The 22,675-nt window shown below is 41.5% G+C and overlaps 2 protein-coding genes across 2 annotated transcripts in view; one reads left to right on the top strand and one right to left on the bottom strand.

The window, feature by feature from the left end:
- The window catches only part of POLR1C (RNA polymerase I and III subunit C), a 3,799-nt gene extending 961 nt beyond the window's left edge, over positions 1 to 2,838 (top strand). Inside the window, exons 3-9 of the mRNA XM_039854468.1 lie at positions 720 to 827; positions 1,055 to 1,187; positions 1,446 to 1,565; positions 1,656 to 1,808; positions 1,968 to 2,117; positions 2,225 to 2,341; positions 2,480 to 2,838. Of these exons, the coding sequence (XP_039710402.1) occupies positions 720 to 827; positions 1,055 to 1,187; positions 1,446 to 1,565; positions 1,656 to 1,808; positions 1,968 to 2,117; positions 2,225 to 2,341; positions 2,480 to 2,598 (900 nt within the window). The 3' untranslated portion in view covers positions 2,599 to 2,838. The remainder of the gene's footprint in view (positions 1 to 719; positions 828 to 1,054; positions 1,188 to 1,445; positions 1,566 to 1,655; positions 1,809 to 1,967; positions 2,118 to 2,224; positions 2,342 to 2,479) is intronic.
- A 2,047-nt stretch (positions 2,839 to 4,885) lies between these two features.
- Positions 4,886 to 22,675, bottom strand: part of XPO5 (exportin 5) — a 38,431-nt gene continuing 20,641 nt past the window's right edge. The window contains exons 18-32 of the mRNA XM_039854436.1: positions 22,142 to 22,341; positions 21,408 to 21,507; positions 20,391 to 20,572; positions 12,889 to 12,989; positions 11,095 to 11,191; positions 10,119 to 10,255; positions 9,314 to 9,411; positions 8,717 to 8,763; positions 8,173 to 8,270; positions 7,516 to 7,578; positions 6,421 to 6,503; positions 5,857 to 5,964; positions 5,584 to 5,721; positions 5,221 to 5,385; positions 4,886 to 5,044 (exon numbers count right to left, since the gene is read on the bottom strand). Of these exons, the coding sequence (XP_039710370.1) occupies positions 4,907 to 5,044; positions 5,221 to 5,385; positions 5,584 to 5,721; positions 5,857 to 5,964; positions 6,421 to 6,503; positions 7,516 to 7,578; positions 8,173 to 8,270; positions 8,717 to 8,763; positions 9,314 to 9,411; positions 10,119 to 10,255; positions 11,095 to 11,191; positions 12,889 to 12,989; positions 20,391 to 20,572; positions 21,408 to 21,507; positions 22,142 to 22,341 (1,755 nt within the window). The 3' untranslated portion in view covers positions 4,886 to 4,906. The remainder of the gene's footprint in view (positions 5,045 to 5,220; positions 5,386 to 5,583; positions 5,722 to 5,856; positions 5,965 to 6,420; positions 6,504 to 7,515; positions 7,579 to 8,172; positions 8,271 to 8,716; positions 8,764 to 9,313; positions 9,412 to 10,118; positions 10,256 to 11,094; positions 11,192 to 12,888; positions 12,990 to 20,390; positions 20,573 to 21,407; positions 21,508 to 22,141; positions 22,342 to 22,675) is intronic.

Genomic DNA, 22,675 nt, shown 5'->3' with positions numbered 1-22,675 from the left:
AAGTGATAAAGCAAAGGGGAAATAGAAGGTAAGTTTGGTTATTGCTTTGATATGGGCTCGGGGGCGGGGTGGGGGGCACTGTAAAATGACCCAGCTTGGGGAACTGCCTTGATGGATGATGGTGTCATTTATTGATGAGAAATGGATCTCGAGGATGATGATGCATTTAGTTTCCTGCAGCTGGAGCAGAATATATGTTTGAATTGAGAGCAGAAGTGAAATATAATTTGGGGAGTTGTCAGTACAGATAGCTGCTAAAACCATGAGTGTGGTTGAGGTCACCCTGGAGAGAAAAGTTGGAAAATAGTTTTCAGAAAACAAAAACTCGAGGAATAGTAATATTTATGCAGTAGGTGGAAGATGGAGAATTTAGAAAGATTCATCAGAGAAAGAAGAGAACTAGAAGATTGGTGTTCAGAAATCAAGGCAGTAGAGTGTGAAAAAGGATCATGTCAACAATGCCAGCAACAACAGGAGTCTAATAAGATGTCTTCTGGACTAAGCATTATGGAAGCATGTTTTTTGGTAGAATAGCCTCTGTGGATAGTCTGGATGGAAGCCATGTTGCAGAGGGTTTTAAATGAATGGAAGTTAAAAACAGACTTTTTAAGAAACTAATTAAGGATTTGGGGAGAAAAGGAAATCTGGGCAGAGGGCAGAGGTTTTTGGACGTATTGACTATACAGAGAGTAAGTTTAATATTTTTCCTGTCCCTTTAGAGTTTTCGTGTGGATGTGGTACACATGGATGAAAACTCATTGGAGTTTGACATGGTGGGAATTGATGCAGCCATTGCCAATGCTTTTCGACGCATTCTATTAGCCGAGGTATTGGTGGGTATGGTGATGGGTATTTAGTGAGGAAACCATGACATTACTTCACTTGTAGAATTGTCTCAGGGTTTATTTTTCCTGCAGTATTCCTGAGCATTCCTCTTGTTCATTCGTAAACTTTTCATCAAGCATTTTTTAAGGAAGAGGTGTCCTCTTATGTTAGCAGGCAGGGAGTAGATAATAGGGTCTTTGTAGATGAGTGATTTTATTTTGTTGGGCAGGTGCCAACTATGGCTGTGGAAAAGGTCCTGGTGTACAACAACACATCCATTGTCCAGGATGAGATCCTTGCTCATCGCTTGGGGCTCATTCCCATTCATGCCGATCCCCGTCTTTTTGAATATCGGAACCAAGGTGAAAAATGAAATTTTGGGAAAAGGGGGGCAGCTCTTCTGCAGAGTAGATTCTGGAACCAGATTGCCTGTTCAAGTCCTGGATTAACTACTGTATGACCTTGGGCAAGTTTCTGAACTTTGGGTACATCATTGTTCTTATCTGTAGAACACTTGCCCTTGTCAGGATTAAATGAGAAATGTAGTGCATTCAGCATGGTGCCTGGCATTCAAATGTCCAGTAGTCCTTTAAGAGCTGTCACCTCCTCCCTTTGTGCAGGAGATGAAGAAGGCACAGAAATAGACACATTGCAGTTTCGGCTGCAAGTCAGGTGCACTCGGAACCCCCACGCTGCTAAAGATTCCTCTGACCCCAATGAACTCTATGTGAACCACAAAGGTGAGTATTGGTAGGCTGAGAGAGACGGCCCACCTGTTGGTGGGTGCTAGTTTTAGGGACTGAGGTCTTCTGATGTGTTTATTTCTCTAGTGTACACCAGGCACATGACATGGGTCCCCCTGGGGAATCAGGCTGACCTCTTCCCAGAAGGTACTATCCGACCGGTACATGATGATATTCTCATTGCTCAGCTGAGGCCTGGTCAGGAGATTGACCTACTCATGCACTGCGTCAAGGGCATTGGTAAGAGCTTTGTGGGCTGCCCTGGGCAGGAAGGTAGTTCGAATACAGTGGGGTGAGGTGTGACTAAGGGACTTAGGTAAGATGTCACTGACAGGCAGAAAGCCAATGGGCCTTTGGGAATGTGAAGAGTTTTCCCACAGGTTCTTGATTTCCCTCTAGGCAAAGATCATGCCAAATTTTCACCTGTGGCAACAGCCAGTTATAGGCTTCTGCCAGACATCACTCTGCTTGAGCCTGTGGAAGGAGAGGCAGCTGAGGAGCTGAGCCGGTGCTTCTCACCTGGTGTTATTGAGGTGCATGAAGTCCAAGGTATGGTATTTGGGGTGCTGTTCTGGTCAGGACCTAAAATATATTTTCTTTGAAGGTGGCAGAGAAGTAAAAACTCTGGGTTCATGTATACAGTTTGTTTTCATTAGGTAAAAAAGTGGCCAGAGTTGCCAATCCCCGGCTAGATACCTTCAGCAGAGAAGTCTTCCGGAACGAGAAGCTAAAGAAGGTTGTACGGCTTGCTCGGGTTCGGGACCATTATATCTGTGAGTATCAAATTGAGGAGTGGGGAGCAGCTCTTTGGTGCTAGTTTCCTTGCAGAGCCCAGATGTGGAATCTAGCAATAACTTGTACAGGAGCTTTTGCAAGCCCTAACTGGGCTAAAACGTCTCTTTGGTTTCCAGTTTCTGTCGAGTCAACAGGGGTGTTGCCACCAGATGTGCTGGTGAGTGAAGCCATCAAGGTACTGATGGGGAAGTGTCAGCGATTCTTGGATGAACTAGATGCAGTTCAGATGGACTGAGGCTTGCAACCAGACTTATTGGCATGGCTGAGCTTGGATGCTCCTGAGGCAAGCTGAAGATTTTGGGTTCAGACCTGCCGCCACAGGACTGTTGTAGAAAACCTGTGTGACGAGGTGTCTTGAGTTTTCTGGGACAATTCCAGCTTTTACAGTCAATATATTTTGTTAAATGTGTCATAAAATTGGACTTTAATGTCTTTATAAGGCCTTAATATAAATACATTCACATCCAAACAAAAATTGTTTTGTTGGAGACCACCTCTTCAGTTTTGATCCATAAATATGGGGCCTCAACTTGGAAAAGGTTTGGTATTATTTAGCAGTTAGGACCACTGGGCTCAGATGTCATTGCAGGTCAGTGCCAAGTTCTTCTGAAGCTTCATGAAAAAATGCCAAATTGAGGTGTTTTCTGGGGGCAATCAGATTGTACAAAATTACTGTGCACCATTTAACCTATCTCTTGGATAATGGAGAAAGTTGCTGATAGAAAATAGGATGATCCTTAACAGTCAAGTCACATTGTTATCAAGAGCCACACGAGGAAGAACAGCAATTCCCTTTGGGCAGTCCCTGAGTCAGGTCCAGTGGTTTCCAGTGATGACACCAGAGTGGTTTGGGCTATCTGGTCTCGGTGTGTAAGGAACAGAAATCTTTGTCTAGCTGGCATACTATTTCAGAAAGCTTAACAGAGCAGGTCCGTCAGACACAGTTCTTCCTGTCTTGTCTCCTTTGCAAGATGCTCATGAGGAATGGTGACCCTGGAGTATATCACTAATTTGAAAAAGACAGATGAACTCTTTCTGTATGAAACTGAGATTTTTACTGACATGCAGATGTGCTTTAGAGTTAATGTTTCTACAAAAAGGTTCTATAAACAATAGAAAACTTCTAGCATGAAGTCACAAGATGTTAAAAATAGTACAACACAATAAATACAGCTATGCCCTCCACAGCCCCAACCAGAGAAAGGAGTAGGCAGCTAGTAAGTTTGGAGGGAAACATGCTTTGAGATGGCCTTCACAGTTGACAAGAAGCCCAAAGCACCACCCTGGGTGCCACAGAAAGTTATGCCCGACTCAAAGTTCTGTTCCCCCAGGTTTGCGTCTTCCCAAGCCTCCCCTGTCTGGGGGCCAACACCAGCTAAAAGCTATAGCTTCAGTCCACACTGCTCCACCCAGTCCTCAGTGAACTGGATTGATGACAGGCCTCTTTGTGCAAAACACATGGACACTATATGGTTTCTCTATGGATTAAGCCTATCTATTGCCAGCAATGACCTCAGGGTTATAGGACCATCTAGTGACCTCGAGAACAGACTGGAGACTCACAATACGGGTTGTGATGGGAAGGCATATTTTCTTTCTTTTGGAAATGGCCCATAAGAGAAGTGACCAGGGATCTGAAAGACCATGAGATTTTTGAAGGCACCTGGACTCAGCTAGTCCTAGGAGAGACCAGTGGCTTTGCTAGCTGTTTCTCAGATGTAGCCTAGTTGGTCTGGATTATCCTTTGATGCCAATGGCATCATGTGACACTGGATAGGGTACTGTGGCTCTTGTGCCTGAGTGGACCCTGGGGTTGGGGAAACCACACTGAAGGGTTATTCATAGAAGGGCAAGATGTGTGAGCTCTAAGGGACATGTTAGCACTATAGATGCTGGCCCAGCCCTGGTCCCTGAAGGTACAACACTTGATACCGCGTCCAGGTCTTAGCAGTAGCCTGTACCATGGATCTCATCAGCTGACCAGATTCTTGCTTAAAACAGAGGGACCTGGCCAAATTTAGTTCAGCACTCAGCACCTGACACAGACATGCCCCTGGGAGATGGGGAGGGCTCCTTGCCAGCCCAGCAGCATAGGGGCTCAGTCAGACTTGCAGTGGTCTAGGAGAAACTCTCTGGCACAAGTAGTTCAGGTCTGAGCCCTTGCCAAAAGCCTGGCTAGTTGCAGTGTTGGGTATAGCACCCCTAGTTACCACTCTGCACAGGTATATGGCTACATAGAGGCAGGAGGGCTTGAGGAGAAGGGCTGCTCTGCTCTAGCTTTTCTCTTGGAAAAGCCAAAACTCCAAGTAGAATGGGAGATACCTGGGAGATCTAGACAGCATGGTAAAAGCCCTAACTCCCTTTCTTGATACTTTAGTATAATTCTGGCCCTGCACGGGGCCCACTCTCTCCAGCTCCAGACCTGGATTTCTCCAGGCTGACAATGGTGGTAAGTGAGGTGGCAGTGGAGAGAGACCTAGAGATTAGCTACAAAGGGGAAGAAGAGATGACAAAGGCCAAGGAAGGATGCCTAAAAGCTTGATTCAGGGTTCAAAGATGGTGGCCAGGCCGCCCTCCTCATTGTCCAGCACCTCCGTCTCCAAAATTGGCTTTGTTTTTTTGAAAAGTGAGGGAAGGTTCTTAATGTGAACTTCTTTTCGGAACTGCTCTCCCAAGGGTTTCTGTGGAAGACAAAGGAGAAAGAACTAATGCTGGAACCTGAGTAGTGGGTGGTTTTAAAAATCATCTCACCATAATGGCCAGTGACTACATATGGTTTAGTTTGCCTGAACATGAACACATGATCTAAGAAGACCACAGGGGTGGTTAGGAGCACAAAGGAAGATACATGACCTACCCCAATGCAACCAGCAATAAGACGTTTGAATTGGTCCTTCCGGCGCTTGTCGGCAACTTTCTGCAGAGAGGGGTTCAAAAGCTTGCAGTCAAACTGGTCCAGGGAGTCCTTCTGTATTTCAGGGATCTGTTCCATAACAGCTCTTATCTCCAGGTACCTGGGACGCTGAGAGGTGAGGGTAAACCCACTCAATGGGGTATAGGTTTGGGCCCTGCTACTTTTCCTATTCCCCACTACACTCACCCCCTGGGCAGCATTAGCAACTTGGCCGCTGCCTATATTTAAGATAAGGCCCAACTGAATGGGAGCCAGCTGTGAAAGATGAAGCCACAGCCAGCCTGCCCCCACGCTTTCTCTACTCACCAGTGCCTCGTATATCTGGAAGGCCAGGTGGACCAGGGAAGCCATGCAGCCATCATGCTGTCCATGTGTCTGTAAGCCCTTCAGCACGCTGGTAAAAAGCCATGTCACAGCATCGGCGAGCAGTGTCCCTGATAGCACCTGGGGAGACAGCTATGCTCAGGACCAAAGTGGGACTCTGAGGGCCCCAGCACCCCAATTCTTCCAACCGATTCAGTCAATCCTCATGACCCAAACCTTTCAGAAGGGGCGAGGAGAAGGGGTGAGAAACCATACTTGTTTGAGGAGGGGCCAGCAGAGCTGTGTGGTTGTCCTCTGGCAGGACAGAGTATCCTTCCAGGCCAGGGAATTGAAGGCTGTAATTAATAGTGCTGTACAAACATCCTAAAGGAAAAGGATGAAGGATTACAGTGGGAAAGTAAGCACAACTTTCTGAGTATTATGTATTAGGAACCAGAGTTTTAATAGTAGGTAAACAGGAAAATGATAAGAAAGAAATGAGTTTATTTCCTCTGTATATCAGGCAGTCAAAAAGAAGAAAAAAAACAATACGGAAGAAGAAATCTATGTGTAGGGAGGAGACAGAGCTCAGGCCTGGGGGGTGCTGAACATGAGGGACTGGCCATCAATGTTCCTTTGAGATATTCTGAGCCTTTGCCCATGCCAACAGGGGAGACACCATGGCCTTGTGCTTATCCCACTGTTTTCTGGGACTCTAGGAACCAGGAACTTAACTCAAAGGAATATTACCCCAAAACCTTTTTGATGGCATCATAGAATGAGAAAGGTAGAAGCGCCACAGACAGGAAAGGAGAAACAGTACCTGCACCCTCCACCTACCTCATGCTTCATTAGGCATTTGCCCAGGTCTGTAAGCTCCGCCATGGCTGAGGGGGTTACCTCTGTGGCCATCATCTCTTCATCTGTAAGCAGAGAGCAGAATGTTAAGCTCCATCATCCATTCAGAACAGAGACTATCCTGTCCTGACAGAAGCCCACAGAGTAAAGTTAAGCTGAATATGCTCAGTTAACCAGTGGTTGAGTAGCACTGGGACAGCCCTCCATCCTCATGAAGGGAGGTAGAGGCCTCTGCCCATGGCAGATCTAGAGATGCATCTAGCTGTACATTTCAGAAACAGTGGGAAATGAGGTTTTCTGGAGTTATTTTAAAAACTGCAAATGGTGAGGATCTTTTGTCTTTAAACATATTTGAGGACTCACTGTAGTAAACACTGATTTAGTTACTGAGAGTATCACACAGGAATAGGACAAAGTCCATTCCCTGATGGGAGCTGACATTCTAGTGAGGGAAACAAGTAATAAATGAATACTAAAGAAAACAATGTCAAATAGTGTTAAGTGCTCTGAAGAAAGAACAGAGGAGAATATAGAGTGGTTGGGTTGCTATTTTTGTAAGTTGGTCATGGAAGACCTCTTGGAGGTGACATTTGAGCAGAGACCTGAATGAAGAAAGGGAAGAGAGATATAGTTAGGAGGAAAATCATTCTAGATCAAGGGTCCCCAATGCCTGGGCCACGCAGTCTGGTAGGAACTGGGCCGCAGAGCAGGTGAACGGCAGGCCAGTTAGCAAAGCTTCATCTGTATTTGCAGCTGCTCCCCAGGGCTAGCATCACCGCCTCAACTCCACCTTAGATCATCAGGCAGTAGATTCTCATAGGAGCACGCATCCCTCGTGCCAAAAAGATTGGGGGCCACTGTTCTAGATAGAGGAAACAGCCAGGGCAAAGGTTCTCGGGTGAGAGTATGCTGGGGGAATACAGGAAGAGGGCCAGCATAGGTGAAAGCTAGATGTACAACGTGCTTTCTACATCAGACTGCTAGGGAATCAGTTTCTATAGGAACTGACCTGGCAGAAGGCCAATATTTAGGAGCCTAAGGGCAGACCTCTGAGGACCATGCAACAGGCTAACTTACCATCTCCATCTGTAGGGGGAGCAGTACTGTGGTCAGCACCTTTCTTTGAAACACAGCACACCGCTAAAGCAAGAAAGCAGGGTTACTGGGCTTACTACCACCAGACAACAGCCACCTCAGGCCAAGAGATCCCAAACTGTCTCTGGGCAGGTGACTAAGGGGGAAGGTCCAGGTACAACATCAGCTTCACCAACAGAAACAGAGGCATTTGACCAGACTGTTCTGGTCCCCCTTCAAGTTCAAGTAACTATAGGGAAATTATAGAATTCTCTGAGACCGAATGACCAAGAAAGGATACCTGATAAATCCTTGGATCTACTCTATCTCAAACAAACGAAATGACCAAAAAAAATAAAAAGAAAATTAACCACCTTAATGTCCAAGAATTCATTTTTTTCCCCCTATTTTGACAAAGCTAGGATTAATCCTACCATTAATCCAAATTCCTCCTGCTATTTAAGACCATTTCCTTATATTTTGGCCTTAGTCTGAACAAATATAATTCAGTTCGCAATTCATAAAATGTCCATAGGCTGATTTAAGGACTACCTAGTTTCTAGCTAGTTAATTATGTCTTACCAGTCTGTCAGTATTGCTGCAAACATACTTTAATGGGGCTGAGTGAGGGACTACCCCTGGTTCCCACATGCCACTTACTGATTAAGTCCATGACTTCTCGGGTTAACATCCTCACCAGTTGTTCCTCTAGCATCTCTTGAGACTCTGGGTTTTCATCTGCAGTCTCATCTTCTCCACTGTAGGAAACCAGGGGCCAGGTTCCATGGGAGTGCAAAAGGAAGGATAAGGAAAGCAGTGACCCTAACCAGACACTCTGTGCCTACTTCCTTCTCCTGGCTTTCTGCTGGTCTATGCTGCATGTAAATGTTGGGAATGGAAAACAATGATCCACTGAGGGACATGACGACTCGTGTCTAACTGGTAGAGGGTACTAGATCAAAATCCTAAGTGGAAAAGAAGTCTTAGCATTCTAAGGTAGCTGCAGGTACACCCCCTGAAGGCTTGATCTGAGACTGCCTAATGGTCACAGACAAGCCACCTATTATTCACCTAGGCTAAGAAGTACTATAACCCACTCTGTTCTAGCCCTGGGATGGCAGAATCCCCCGCTTCACACTCCTGAACTTCTCCCACCCCCAACTTGGCTCTAGCTCATCTACCAAGGAGAAGAGATGTTCCTTACCACAAAAGGCTCCTCTGGTTGATAACTTGCCATTTTTGGGAAAGCCTCTGAGAAAACAAAAGGAAGTAAATGCTGAGTTGAGGAGAAGGCTGGAACAGATAATATTTAAGGTCTACCTCAAGATTAGAATTAACTAAGGATGACTGCAGATATCAATGACAGCCTTGGGAGACCCACAAGGTTAAAAAACTACATATCGTTTCTGTAACCTCTCCCACGACCATGACAAGGGGCAGCAGATCACAAACTTCTTTGCTTGGAAAGGATCAACAATTTTAGAATTCCTGGGTCACTCTGGACCCTTAGCTTAATTCCAGAGTCAGGGAAACAGACCCAGGGGAAGTGTTCCTCTGATTATCTCTTCTCAGTTAATAGGAGGTTAGGAGCATAAGCTGACTCTGCAGGTGCTTCATGGACAATTAAACCAGTTTAGTTCTTGGGAGCTGCTCAATCCACTGCAGCAGGTGTGGGGTGGCTACACAGCCATCCTGGTAGGGCTAGGAGACAACACTTTCAGGAGCTTCTGACTTGCAAGCCTCAGAGAGGCCACCCACCCTAAGAGTCCTCTTTGCTACCCTTTCCTGTCCAATCTCTTACCATGTGGAGGTAGGTAAAAAGAGGTCCAAGGATGGGAGACACCAGGGCTTCGTAGTGCTCCGGGGGACAGAAGAGCACCAGAGGCTTCACAAAGACCCATGCCGCGGCAGGTTAAGAAATTTTAGCATGAGTGCGCACCTTTCTCATTCTAAAGCACCCCTTGCCTGCCAGGCAGCAGATTGAGCCCTTACACAGAGTCAACCCCCAGAAAACTTGCAGATGCCAAGAACATCCTGTGTTAATAGGCAAAAATCTTCAAGCTCTTTTCTGAAAATCCTAAGCTGCATGAATACTCATTTCCATAATATTTTTAGTTTAACTGTCCTTTCTACCAGGTTGTACATTATGGGCACCAGGTTACCTCAAAGTAGGGAGAAAAAAAATAGGAGGAACATTCTTGGAATAAACTCTTCGTCGCCATTCTCCTTATAACTTAGGGAAGAAAGATATGAAAACATTTAAAAAAATCTGTAAATGAAGTATGAGGGTGCTTCTTCAAAGAGGAAGCATCTGACAAAATATACAAAAGGGATAATAGTGCCATCATTCATAATTCCAAAAAGTGGGATGGTAAAGATTTACCCCTAAGGAGAAAGAGCTTTCAAGGCCCCCTGGACTGCCTTCCTGTTTTTCCTGCTATTTACTTCAATCATCTTATCATTTTAATGTGGTTATTATACACTTAGATAAATGATTCCATCTGTTCCACGCAGCTCAGCTCTGCCTCCTCAGGTGCCTGTGAACTAACTGTTCTTTCTTCAATCTTCTGGCCCTTGGGGTTACCTAGGGACTTCTGAAAGGATATGAAGCATGGGTCTGAGTCGGTAGTCAGGAATATTGTTCAAGTTGACAAAGGCTGAGCTGAGGAGCTGGGTAGCCAGGTGCTCCACAGTATAGAAGTCCTGCTGCATGGAAGGGCCCGCCTTCCCTAGGATATGGAAACTGCAAGGGGAAATCATAGGCAAATGATAAATCCAACATCTCTTATGGCCAGCCCTGACTGCCCCAGGAAGTCTCAGTGCCATGGAGCTTTGGCACAGAGAATTCTAGTCTACCATAAGTCTTCTCAGCTAGAAAAGCAATTGTATTTACTCCTTAAGAGAATTTTAGTTTAATCAATATACTTTAAAGATGTGGACTTAATCTTTTATCAAAAGTAAAAATAACAGCCCTCCGCCTCCCACTTTTAAGGAAACTTTTTGAAAGCATTCAACATCTTTTTAAAGGTAGTTGTTAGTACTCAAGAGCAACAGTAACCTTCATTACTTCATAAGTAATATGGATTTAAAGTGAAGAATCTCATTAGCTTGACCAATTAGAGCTCTAGGTTAGCAAGGCCAATACAATACCCTGGGTGTGGCAGTGTATAGGAGGGCCACTTACTTCCCCATACCACAACCAGGACCCAAAGACTAAATCTAAATCTGGTCAGTCACCTCCCAGTGTCCCATGAAAAGTAGGCTAGGAGTAGTGAGAGGGTCTGAGGAAATGCATCCCCACCACTATTCTACTTTGGTCTCATTTTACGCACCAGAAATAGACAAGTTGGACATAAAATATCAAGTCATGGCTAGGACTGAGCCACATATGACAATCATAAACAAGCAAATGTAAGAAAACAAAACAGCCTGTTCATTTCGACTTGACCTAGATTCATTAGTTCTCTGTCAAACTCTTGCCTCATCTGAGACTTGATTCTAGATCTAAAGTCCAACTCATAGCCATTCCTGTACAATACATGTCTAGGGAGAGAGTATGGAGAGGCAGCATTGGTTCCTTACCAGTTTTCATAGAGGGTGGAGAAGAAACGCTGCATTCTTTCCAAGACCGTTTTGTAAACAGGAGAGTCATTCAGTTCCAAGAGAGGCTGAGGTAATCCTACAAAGACAGGTCATGTACATGGTGCTCTGCTGCCTGGAGTCTCAACTTGCCAGCACCATACAGCAAGCAGATGTGGTCTGGGGTCGGGGGTTGAGGAGTGCTATCAATCCAAAGCAGCTGGTCTAGTCTTCTACCAGCTGGAGGTGCTAAGAGCTTCCCTAAAGGTGACTGCTACACTGTCTTTGAAGGAAAAGATGAAAGCTATTTAAGTACCCAGGACTTCACACTATACCTGGGTACTCCAACTTTTGCCTGGATTTTTCCAGATGGGACTTGTACCAAAACACACAATGACAGCTCAAAATAATCTGTCCATAAAACACTGGGGATGTTCTCCCTCTTTTTGTGGAACCTCTTTTTCAAGCAAAATGTTATGCAAAGCTCAAGATGTATAACACATCAAAATAAAACCCATTTACCTCAATATAATAATTGCCTTAAAAGATCTATACTTCTAATCATAGGCCATTTTATATTTAAAATCTTGCTTATGGTTGGAAGCTGTCAGAACTGTTTGTCCGTTCCAGTATGCTTTGGTTAGCCATATATAGTTCCTGGCTTGCTTTGAATAACTTTGAATTTGGGGGGTGGGGAATGGGTGGTAAAGCAACACCTACTTTTTATATTAATGGCAAAACATTCTTCTTTTTTAACTGGTGTCTGCAACATGGACCTTAAATGTATTGGTGCCAAAGGAAATGGCTCAGGACCATGTAGGTCAAGACAGACATGAGCTCTGGAAAGGCAAACTGACACCCTTCCTTTTAATAACGTGCTCACTGGATTGCTTAATCATAGCCAGGCCCAGGTGGAGCTAATGGCTGGGAACAAAGAGATACTGTGGGGGCAGTGGTGGTGAGCCAGCATGAAGCTTCATAGATGGGCACAAGATTTAGACAACTCTGGGTGTCTCTAGCTCTAACTTCTAACCACGGCCTTCTCTCTATGTTCTAGCAACACAGGTCACCCCTCTGTATTCCCTGGACACACCAAGTTCTTTCCTGCATGCCTCAGCATCTTGTACCTGCCAGTCTGTTTACCCAGAATGTTCAGCATTTCCTCTTGCCCCCAACCTGGTTAGTTCTTACTCATCCTTCAAGTCTCCACTGGGGGCAATCTTCTGACTCCTCTCCAAGACTGGGTTAGGTCTCCCAATAAACACACTCACAGCCACTTTCCTTCACAGCACATAGCACAATTATGACTGCAGTTATTCGCTAATGGGAAAAATGAGTTAAAGCAACATTCTAATCCAGGAAACATGGCTTAGAAACTATTCCTTTAAAAGTTTTGACAATATATATAATATTTTACTGATAAAAGCTATTTAAGCTTGTTTCAATACTTTAGTTTTCATACACAAGAGACAGGAAAGTATGCTAATATCCTTCAGGTCAAAAAAACCATGGTTTATTAATAACACACAGCACTACCTGGAGGGGTTAAACCTGGGTGGGAAAGGTGGCAGGGGGTGGGAAGCTGCCTCAGAAGACCTCCTTTGTATGCTAAGATAATGAAGTAAATGCACTTATTCCTAGAGTGCCTATAGTAACTCCATACATGCATTTCTGAACAAATAGGTGGTCAAGGTAGTGCCACGTGATGAGGAAGGAGACACAAGGCACACTGAGGCTGCTTGAGGAGTCCATTAGAAATAAGGCGAACTTCGAGGGAAAAAAGGCTAGATTTCTTACCTAAAATAGCAGATTTTTCCGCTTCAAGCATATCCAGAGCCTTTGTGAAAGGCTCTACCATTTTGGCTAGCATTTCTGGTGCATATAAAGTATTGTGAGTTCTAAAAGAAAAAAAGGATGCTATGTGAACTTTTCCTAGTCTGTTGCAGAAGGAAAGAGTGGTTTTCACCTTGTAATTCAGTGATACTACACTTCCACATAGACAAATCTCCCTGTCAACACTACTCCTGGCAGGGGAAAGGAAAGATGGTATAAGCTTTTCAGTGTTTCCCTGGAAAAGAGAATAGACTTCAAGCTATTAAGTATAGTTGCAGAGTATACAACCTAAAAGCAATCAAGAAGAAAAGCAAATCTGGAGATATCTCATCAATATCACAGTCTGAAGCTAGAAAGCATAATTCTTTTGAACCTGCACCAGTGCCTTGGCACTGTTTTCTGACTGCCCGTGATACAGGAAGAAATGTCAGAGGCATATGGATTCACAGGCGGGAACACAAAGCAGGTGGTAATATGCCCCCGTTTTTCAAATGTTTTGCCTCCATTCCAAAAATACGGACCCTATAATGCTGTGACGGTTGTTTCAGCTTCCTGGAGGAGCATCCACAATTCCCAACATGTGCGTCTGTTCTCCACCAAAATGACTTACCTGGGCAGTTACTGGCTTTGTATGACTAAGGAGGAGAGACTGTAGACCTGATCTTCCTGCCATCACAGTAGTCCCTCCTGCCCAAAGCAATGGCACCACTGAACAATCTATATAGCCAGACAGCATAACTACTTATTTGTCTTTTAGAAGTTAATTATAAGGTATCTCAAACATATAGAAAATTACAGAACATAACGGACACCAGCAATGTCACATATTTAAGATGCACAATGAACAGATCATTTTAGACCATTTTTTAAAAAAATAAAAACCTCATTGTTTTTAAAATCTAACCATGTACACTTATTAGTACACTTGTTTAAATTGTCTTTTAGAATGCCACTTAATATGTTATTTCTAGTTTATTTCCCCATTTCCCTACTGAGAGCTAATAAATTTGTCTCTACTCTTTTGCTTGCAATGAGCTCTTCTGTAGAGGTCTCCTTGTGTATATGTGTGACAGTTTCTCTATCGTGGACATAAACAGGTAGAATTACTGGATACTGGTCCTTTGCAACTAATGGGTTACAAATATCTTCTCCCAGTCTGTGGCTTGACTTGCTTACACTGACATTTGCAATAGGCTTTACTTTTTTTTGTGGTACAATACACATAACATAAAACTTATCATTTTTAAGTGTACAGTTAAGTGGTACTAAATACATATGCACTGTTGTGCAACCATCACCATCATCCATCCCCAAAACTATTTTCATCTTGTAAAACAAACCCTATTAAGCAGTAACTCCCCATTCTCCCTTACCCAAGGCCCTGGCAACCACCATTACACTTTATTTTTATGATTTTGATTACACTAAGTACTTAAATAGAATCATACAGTATGCGAACAAAAAACGGGCTACCTTGGCAAGCCAGACAAGCTCAATAACTGAAGGTAACCACATGGGATACTTTGATCATATAAAAAATTCCTAACTGAACAGGTTATAATGGAAAGTTACATCTAAGGCCTATATGATAGATTAATCTCCACCCTGTCCATTGCTTTTGTGCATCTAGGATAACATACTTAAAATGTCAGAGTGATCTCTTCTCCAGACCTCCAAGATAAACACCCCAGCAAGGGGCAAGACAACCCCAAAATTCATTATCTTTTACTTGCATGCCTTGGTAAACTATGTATGATAAATGTTAACTATCCCACATCCCCCAAAGAAGTATGTATCTTTCCATTTTACTTTTTATCTAATCCTAGAGATTTCCCCACTCTGCTTTCTTCCACTTCCTTAATCTAATGGATTTCATGTAACCTTCCTTATGTCTCTTCTCCTTTGATTCTAACATATAAAATAAACTGCAAACTGCTATTCCTTGGAGCATTATCTCAATTCTTTGAGATTCTGCTTTTGGGACTGGCCCCAAAACCTTGGCTCAAATAAACTCCTTAAATCTTTCTTTAGGTTTAGAATTCCTTTCATCAACAAGTATTTGTCTTTTTGTGACTGGCTTATTTCATGTAGTATAATGACCTCAAGGTTCATCCATGTTGTAGCATACTGCAGAACTTTCTTCCTTTTAAAGGCTGAATAATATTCCATTGTGTAAATATACCACATTTTGCCTATCCATTCAGCTATCAATGGATACTTTTGTTTTTGCTATTGTGAATGATGCTGCTGTGAGCATGGGTGTATAATATTTCTTCAAGACCCTGCTTTAAATTCTTTTGAGCATATACCTAGATAATATGGTAACTATTTTTAATCTTTTGAAGAACCATCAAATTTTTTGAGAAACTGTTTCCCACAGTGGCTGTACCATTTTATATTCCCACCCAACAGTGCACAAGGGTTCCAATTTCTCCACATTCTCCCTAACACTTGCTATTTTCTGATTTTTTCATAGTAGCAATCCTAATGGTGTGAAGTGAGATACAATTAGTTTTTATTTGCATTTCCCTAATGATTTGTGAGGTTCAACATCTTTTCATGTGCTTACTAGCATTTCATATATTTTCTGTGGCAAAACAACCTCAACTCAAGTCCTTTGCTCTTTTTTTAATCAGGTTTTTTTTTGTAGTTGAGTTTTAGAAGTCCTCTAATTATTGTGAATACTAATCCCTTATCAGGTATGATTTGGAAGTGTTTCTCTCATTCTGAGGGTTGCCTTTTTACTGTGGATGTCTTTTAATGCACAAAATTTAAAAATTTTCATGGAATCCAATTTGTCTACTTTTTTCTTTTGTTACCTGTGCCTTTGGTGTCATATCCAAGAAACCATTGCCAAATCCAATGTGAAGCTTTTGTCCTACGATTCCTTCTAAGAGTTTTATTTTAGTTCTTACATTAGTTCCTTGATCCACTTTAATTTTTGCATATGGTGTTAGGAAAGAATCCAACTTTATTCCTTTGCATGTAGGTATTTAGTGTTCCCAGTATCATTTATTGAAAAAGTTCTCCTTTCCTCATTTAATAGTCTTGGCATCTATGTCAAAAATCATTTGACCATATAAATGAGGGTTTACTCCTGGGCTCTATATTCTATTGGTCGATGTATATCTTTATTTCAATACCACACTGCTTTGATGACTGTAGCTTTGCAGTAAGTTCTAAAATCAGAAAGTTCTAAAATCAGAAAGTGTGAGTTTTCCAGTTTTGTTTTTCTTTTTCAAGACAGTTTTGGGTATGTGGGGTCCCTTGAGATGCCATATGAATTTTAGGATGGGTTTTTCTATTTCTGCAAGAAACATCAATGGGATTTTGATAGGGATTGCACTGTATGTGTAGATCTCTTTGGGTAGTGTTAACATTTTAATAATATTAAGCCTGCCAATCCATGAACAGTATTTCCATAAATTTATGTCTTCTTTAATTTCCTTCAGCAATGTTTTGTAGTTTTCAATGTATAAGTTTTTTACCTCTTTGGATGTTAATTCCTAAGTATTTTATTCTTTTTGATGCTACTGGAAATGCAATTGTTTTTGCAATTTCCTTTTTAGATTGTTTATTGTTAGAATTTAGAAATGCAATTAATTTGTGTGTTGACTTTGTATTTTGCTACTTTGCTGAATTTATGTACAGTTGACCCTTGAGCAACATGGGTTTGAACTGTGCAGGTCCACTTATACACGTTTTTTTTCTTTCAATTGGAATTTTCTATGTCATTTGTGAAGAGAGATAACTTTACTACTTTTCCAATTTGGATGCCTTTCTTTTTCTTGCCTAACTGCTCTGTCTGGGATTTCCAACAGGCAATGTTGAATAACAGTGGTGAAAGTGAACATTGTTGTCTTATTCCTGATGGTAGGGGGAGAGCTTTCCGTCTTTCACCATTTACTATAAGCTGTGGATTTTTCATAAAAATCATTTTTCATGTTGAAGTTTCCTTCTAGTCCTAGTTATTAGCTCAGTGTGTTTAATCACGAGAGGATGCTGAATTCTGTCAAATGCCTTTTCTGTGTCAATTAAGGTGAACATGTGTTTTTTTTCCCTTTGTTCTATCAATATGGTATATTACACTGATTTATTTTCGTGTGTTGAACCACTCTTACATCCTTGGGATAAATCCCACTTGGTCACTGTGTATAATCCTTTTAACATGCTATTGGATTCAGTTTGCTTGCATTCTGTGAGGCTGTCCACAACTCTCCCTCAGCCTTTATTTTACCTCCTGTTGTGTGGAGCTCAAGTATAGGTTAACGGGTGCCATTTACTTTTAAAAACTGCAATGTACTACATTTTTGGTTTCTAAATTATTATTATTTTTTGGTTTGTTTAGGGGGGAAGATATCTGAAATGATCTCTGATAAAATCAATTTCCTAAAGAAATTCAATCTTAAGTTTGACAGACAGCAGGTGAGGTATTTGTTTTCTATTCTTTAATTTTGATTGTGACCCCAAGAGATAATTAAAAAAAAAAATTAAGGGTTAATGCATCATATATCAACTGTCCCTGATGCTACAACAGAATCTCGTATTCCTTAAATCCTCCTCTCCTCCTCGAGGAGGTGGCACCTTTGTGGCTGCACCTCTAATTCACAAACAGAGGCAGGAGGACTCAGAGTACATACTGCTCCAATAGCTCTGACTCTAGGTCAGGTGTTCATAAGCAGGGACATCTATAACCTCTAGTAATATTAAGGCTCCTGAAATATCATGTTTCCTGATACTCTTGCAAGTTAGAGATCTGCGCTTCTACATTAAGAGGGACTAGCTATTATTTGGCAAAGATAAAGACAATCAGGTAATAAAAGTTTTAAGTTTTGGACAATCTGTACTTATCTGAAATATTCTTGTATCACCAGCTAAAAGTATAATCACTATGCTAAACAAGACTTCACATACATAAAGATTTCAATAGAGCATAGAGAAGAAATATAGAAACAATGTAACAAAATTCAAGTTAACAGAAAAGCTGTAATCATTATAAATAGATAATGACATTGCACCATTCCAGAACCTGAGAGTTCTCCCCACATCTTTTCTCCATCCAACCCACTAGGAACAATACTGTCCAAAAGAAATATAATAAGCCATTTAAAATTTTCTAGCCAGCTAAACTTAAAAAGTAAAAGAAACAGGTTAAATTAATCATGTTTTATTTAACTCAAAGCATCAAAAAAAGAAAAAAATCATTTCAACATGTTATCAATATAAAAAAAATTATTGAGATAGTTTACATTTTTTTTCTGTAGTAAGTTTTTGAAATCTGATTTGTATTTTATACTTACAGCTTATCTCAGTTCAGACTAGACACGTTTCAAATACTCAATAGCCAGCCACATGTGGCTAGTGGATATATTGGACAGCATAGGGCTAACATTTTTGCTTATCAGACTCTTTGACAGAGAGTTAAAACTCACAGCTCCAATATACAACTGGCGGAAATATAAATTGTGAATTAACTAGTATACCACTTTAGAAAACTATTTGGTTCTATCGATGAAAACTGAAAATATGCATGCCTTATAAACCAGGAATTCTACACCTACATGTAGGATTCGACTTCTACCCAACAGAAATTAAGTCCATCAATACTAAAAGTTACAGCACAGTCACACAATGGAGTACCACATAAACAACGAGAATGAACAAACCACAACTACATGCAATAACATGGATGACTCTCAGAAACATAATATAGAGCAAGAGAAGTCAGACATGAAGGAATACATGTATTAAAGCTTGAAAAATGAAGCAAAATATTAAGTCAGAATAGTGGTTGCCCTTGAGGGGCAGGTAGTGACCTGAAAATGGGTGCTGGGTAGGGTCATTTTTGATCTGGGTGCTGATTACGTAGATGTTTCCACTTTGTGAAAATTCACCCACACATACTCTTAATTCATGTCCTTTTCTTATATATATTTGTGCCCTTACATTATACTTAAAAACAAAATTTACTACAAAAACACGACAAAACTCTGACAGCTCCAGCTACACACTATTCAAGAAATCTAACTGCTCTATAACTACAGTCAACATTTTTCAAAATACCTTTTCACTGACTTTGAAATTTCCCAAAAGCACTGAATTTAAAAAAAAAAAACATCAACATGACAATCATGCTGTTCTTGTGGCCTCCTCGACCAACCAGGAATGACCCTTGTTTCCAGGTCTGGGTTCTCACCACATGGACTCTGGCCACAGGCTAAAAAGACTGGGTCCATGAGTCTATTGCCATCTGACATCATCACTTTCACATTTTGGTTCTGAAAATCTCAATATGGAAACAACCTTTCCTTGACCAAATAGTTTACTGCCCTCTCAACATGCAAGCCATACTTTATTGAAATCTCTTTCCTCTTTTTGAAATCAGAACAAAATTTGCCTATTTCCAAAAACATGTCCACAACAACTCTTTCAGACACTCCAGACCACCAAATTGGTCAACATTCACTTTAAACCTTTGCTTTTTAAGTTTACCATCTAAGGGTGTCTGTTGCCAGCAGAACATCCCTGAGGCATGAGTAATGTGGTCTGCCCAGTTAAGACTCTGCTCTTACTCCATGCATAAGGGGCCAAAAAACATTATAACAGAACGCTAACCTGTAACCACAAATACTGTGAGATATAAGAAACAGTGAAATTTTGTTTTGGATAGAACTGAATTCTATCCAAAGCCTATCTTTCTCTGTGGAGAGCATCTCTGAATCATCAAACATATATCAAATAACCAACAAGCTTAGCCTTGGCCTACTTCCACTTGAATATATTAGCTCATGTGATTTTCAACAGTGATTCTTAACTTTTAATGTGCACAAGAACTGCCTCAGGATCTTGTTATAATGCAGATCCTGATTTAATATGTCTGAGGTAGGAGCTTGATTCTACACTACAAACAAGATAATGGCTGCTGGTCTAAGGATTCAGCTTTGCAAAGCAAAGACCTAGAAAAGGAAGGTGGGAACATGTGTCATGCCTCCCTGTGGCATGATCAGCCACTGGATGTTCAGTCCATTTGCTATCAAGAGTCATTACTGATAAATACAGATTAGCTCATTTGATGACCACTCAGAGAAGCACTGGTACAGAAAGCGATTGTCCTGCTCCCAATGAACAGTTTCTTCTCTGGCAAAAATTCAGACCAAATAAAACTCAAAGTAAAAAGTAGGGATGAAGTATAAAGAAACAGGAGAAGAACACAGAAGAGGCTCAAAGTGAGAAAAGCCATTTTAGGATTAGCTCCCATGTGTTCATTTGGAATGTGAGACTTATGCAATAAGAGCTCATGTTATTTTTAAAAAGAGATCCCTCCACCACTGAAAAAAATAAGACCTAGTGCCTCATTTATCATCACTAGAATCTAAAGAAATGTAAACGAATTCAACTCTTGAGATTCTTTAGGTAAAAAAATAAAATTATGAAACAACAACAGAAAAACCATTATTCGGACTCACCTTATAAGGGCAAGCAAATTGTCAAGAAGTTTCAGAATCTGTTCTGTGCAGGGGTTACGGAAGATTGGATTTCCCGTGGGCATATAACCCACCACAAATCCCCCAGCTTTGGCTTCTTCGAGGTCAGTGGGCCAGCAAGTTCGCTTCACAACACCCAGAATGCTATACACACAAAAGCTCATCTACAGAATAAAAAAGAAAGGTAAACATAAAAGGAAAAGATAAAAGTACTGTTAGATATATGCAAAGTTATGGCAAAAGTGATAGAGAGGCCAGAGAAAATAGACCTCTTGCTCCCATCCCTGTCCCTTCCTTTAAGATTGAGTCCAAGAGGGATCCGGTCCTTTCATTGCCATCTTAAGGTGCAGTAGAGTAAGCTCAGAAGCTTCCTTTCATGAGGATGTCATTCCAGAGGCTACAGTGACCCTCTTACAGGACCCCAATTAGAATGTGTCTTGGAAATGCTTTAAAACAAAGTGTTTAGATTGGTAACACTTCATCTTGTTTTTGAGTTGACCTTGTACCCTCCAGCTTAGGCCTTGACAGCTTTTGCCCTAACCCCACTCATGGTCCTCTCAACCAACCTACTACCTGCCAGGTTAATTAACATGACTTTTGCCTTAACAGTGCCAGGAACAATGCTTATTTGAATAGCAAAGAACTGAAAAATCTTAGGTTTGCAAGTTAGGCCATCATTTGGGAGTTTACATGCCAGAGAGCAAAGGCAGGGAGGACTCACCCTGCTGACCAAGTTCTGACCTACTTCCTCATTACACCTTCAGTCTTCAGAGCTACTTAGAGATCCTTGAAGCCAAAATAATGACTTCATGGAAAAGACCATCTGCTCTGTTGTGGGAACTAACTCAAGAATTCAAGACTAAAGAAGAAAAGAAAGGAGAAGCTTAGGGAAGTGAAGACTCCCAGATTTCTTATCCTTATAGAAAAAACATAAATGACAACACCATACTCCTACCCTTGGCTAATTCAACTTCCCATTCCCAGGAGAGGCTTACTCACTCGTGCACGATTTAAGCCACAGGGATCCTCCAGGCCTGGGTCACAGCTTTTCCGATCTGCACCCACATAGGCAATAAATGCGTCAATATCTGACAGCACCCTGAAGATTGGGGGAGGGAAGACAAGTAATATCATTATAAGCAAGGACAACTTCTTTCACAAGAGCAAATAAGCTGTCATTTTTTAGGCCCAAAGAGCAGTTGTTACAGTGAGAAGAGTTTAATCGTATTAATTGTCAGCTTTCATTTGAAGGTTTAAACTTCTCTTCCCACTTCTAAATGTTATTAGGGACATGAGAATCAAAAAGGATATAAGCCTGAGAATGTTATATGGGCACAGATAAATGTCTGTGTGGCTTCTACAATGTATGACCCCTATTGACTGTTCTCATTTCTTCACATGTGCTGGTGCTACAACACAGACACAGATCTTACTTTGTGGCCTCCAGACTCATATGATCCATTTTTACTCATTTCCTCTCCCTCCCAACACCTCTCTGTTCAGCAAAGGGATATTTTCAGCAATTAGAATATAGCAATATAGAATATAAGACTATATTTAGCAATATAGAATATAAGACTGCTTTTAGCAATTAGAATGTAAGACTGACCCTCAGATATCACTGATTGCACCATTACATCTCAATATCCTTCCATCCCCACCCTGGGCACAGCTCTTGAAATAGAATGGGTGCTCGAGTGCAGTGCCAGTCAGTGGCAAAAAATCTCCTCTACCTGTGCATGTCTTCAGAAAGCCAGATGCTGGCTACTGGTGCCATCAGCTCCTCTAGGAACACTTTCTGACGCTCATAGTTCTTGAACTGGTTGCTAATGAGAACCAGAGCTTCCATGAGGGCACACTTCTCCATTTGTGTCAGAAGTAGCTCATTGGAGAGGAGTTGCTTCACATGGTTATAAAGCATATCAAAATTGGGCTGCAGGTCACATAGGGGAAAAAAAAAAAACAGGTGCTAAAGTTCTGATTTTCAGGAGGAGGTGGGTTACTCAAAGAAGGTAGAAAGGAGACCAAAGCATTCCCAGGAAGGTCAGGCCCATAAGACTGTCCTTAGTAATTTAGCTATAATGTTCTTTTGCCTGGACAAGCAAGGGAATTTAGGCAGAAGGTGGTTCATGCCTTGAGTATTTAGGTAACCGTAATTTCCTATACTACAGCTATGAAAACAATGTCTTTTTTCTACATCAACTTTTGCAGTATCTTCACAAAGATCAGTTTGTTTAATATATATATAAATAACTGCTGTGTGTTCA

The sequence above is a fragment of the Pteropus medius genome, unplaced genomic scaffold (assembly GCF_902729225.1).
Source record: "Pteropus medius unplaced genomic scaffold, Ma_sr-lr_union100, whole genome shotgun sequence".
In the NCBI taxonomy this organism is placed as follows: domain Eukaryota; kingdom Metazoa; phylum Chordata; class Mammalia; order Chiroptera; family Pteropodidae; genus Pteropus; species Pteropus medius.
This window is presented reverse-complemented; position numbering and strand designations above follow the sequence as displayed.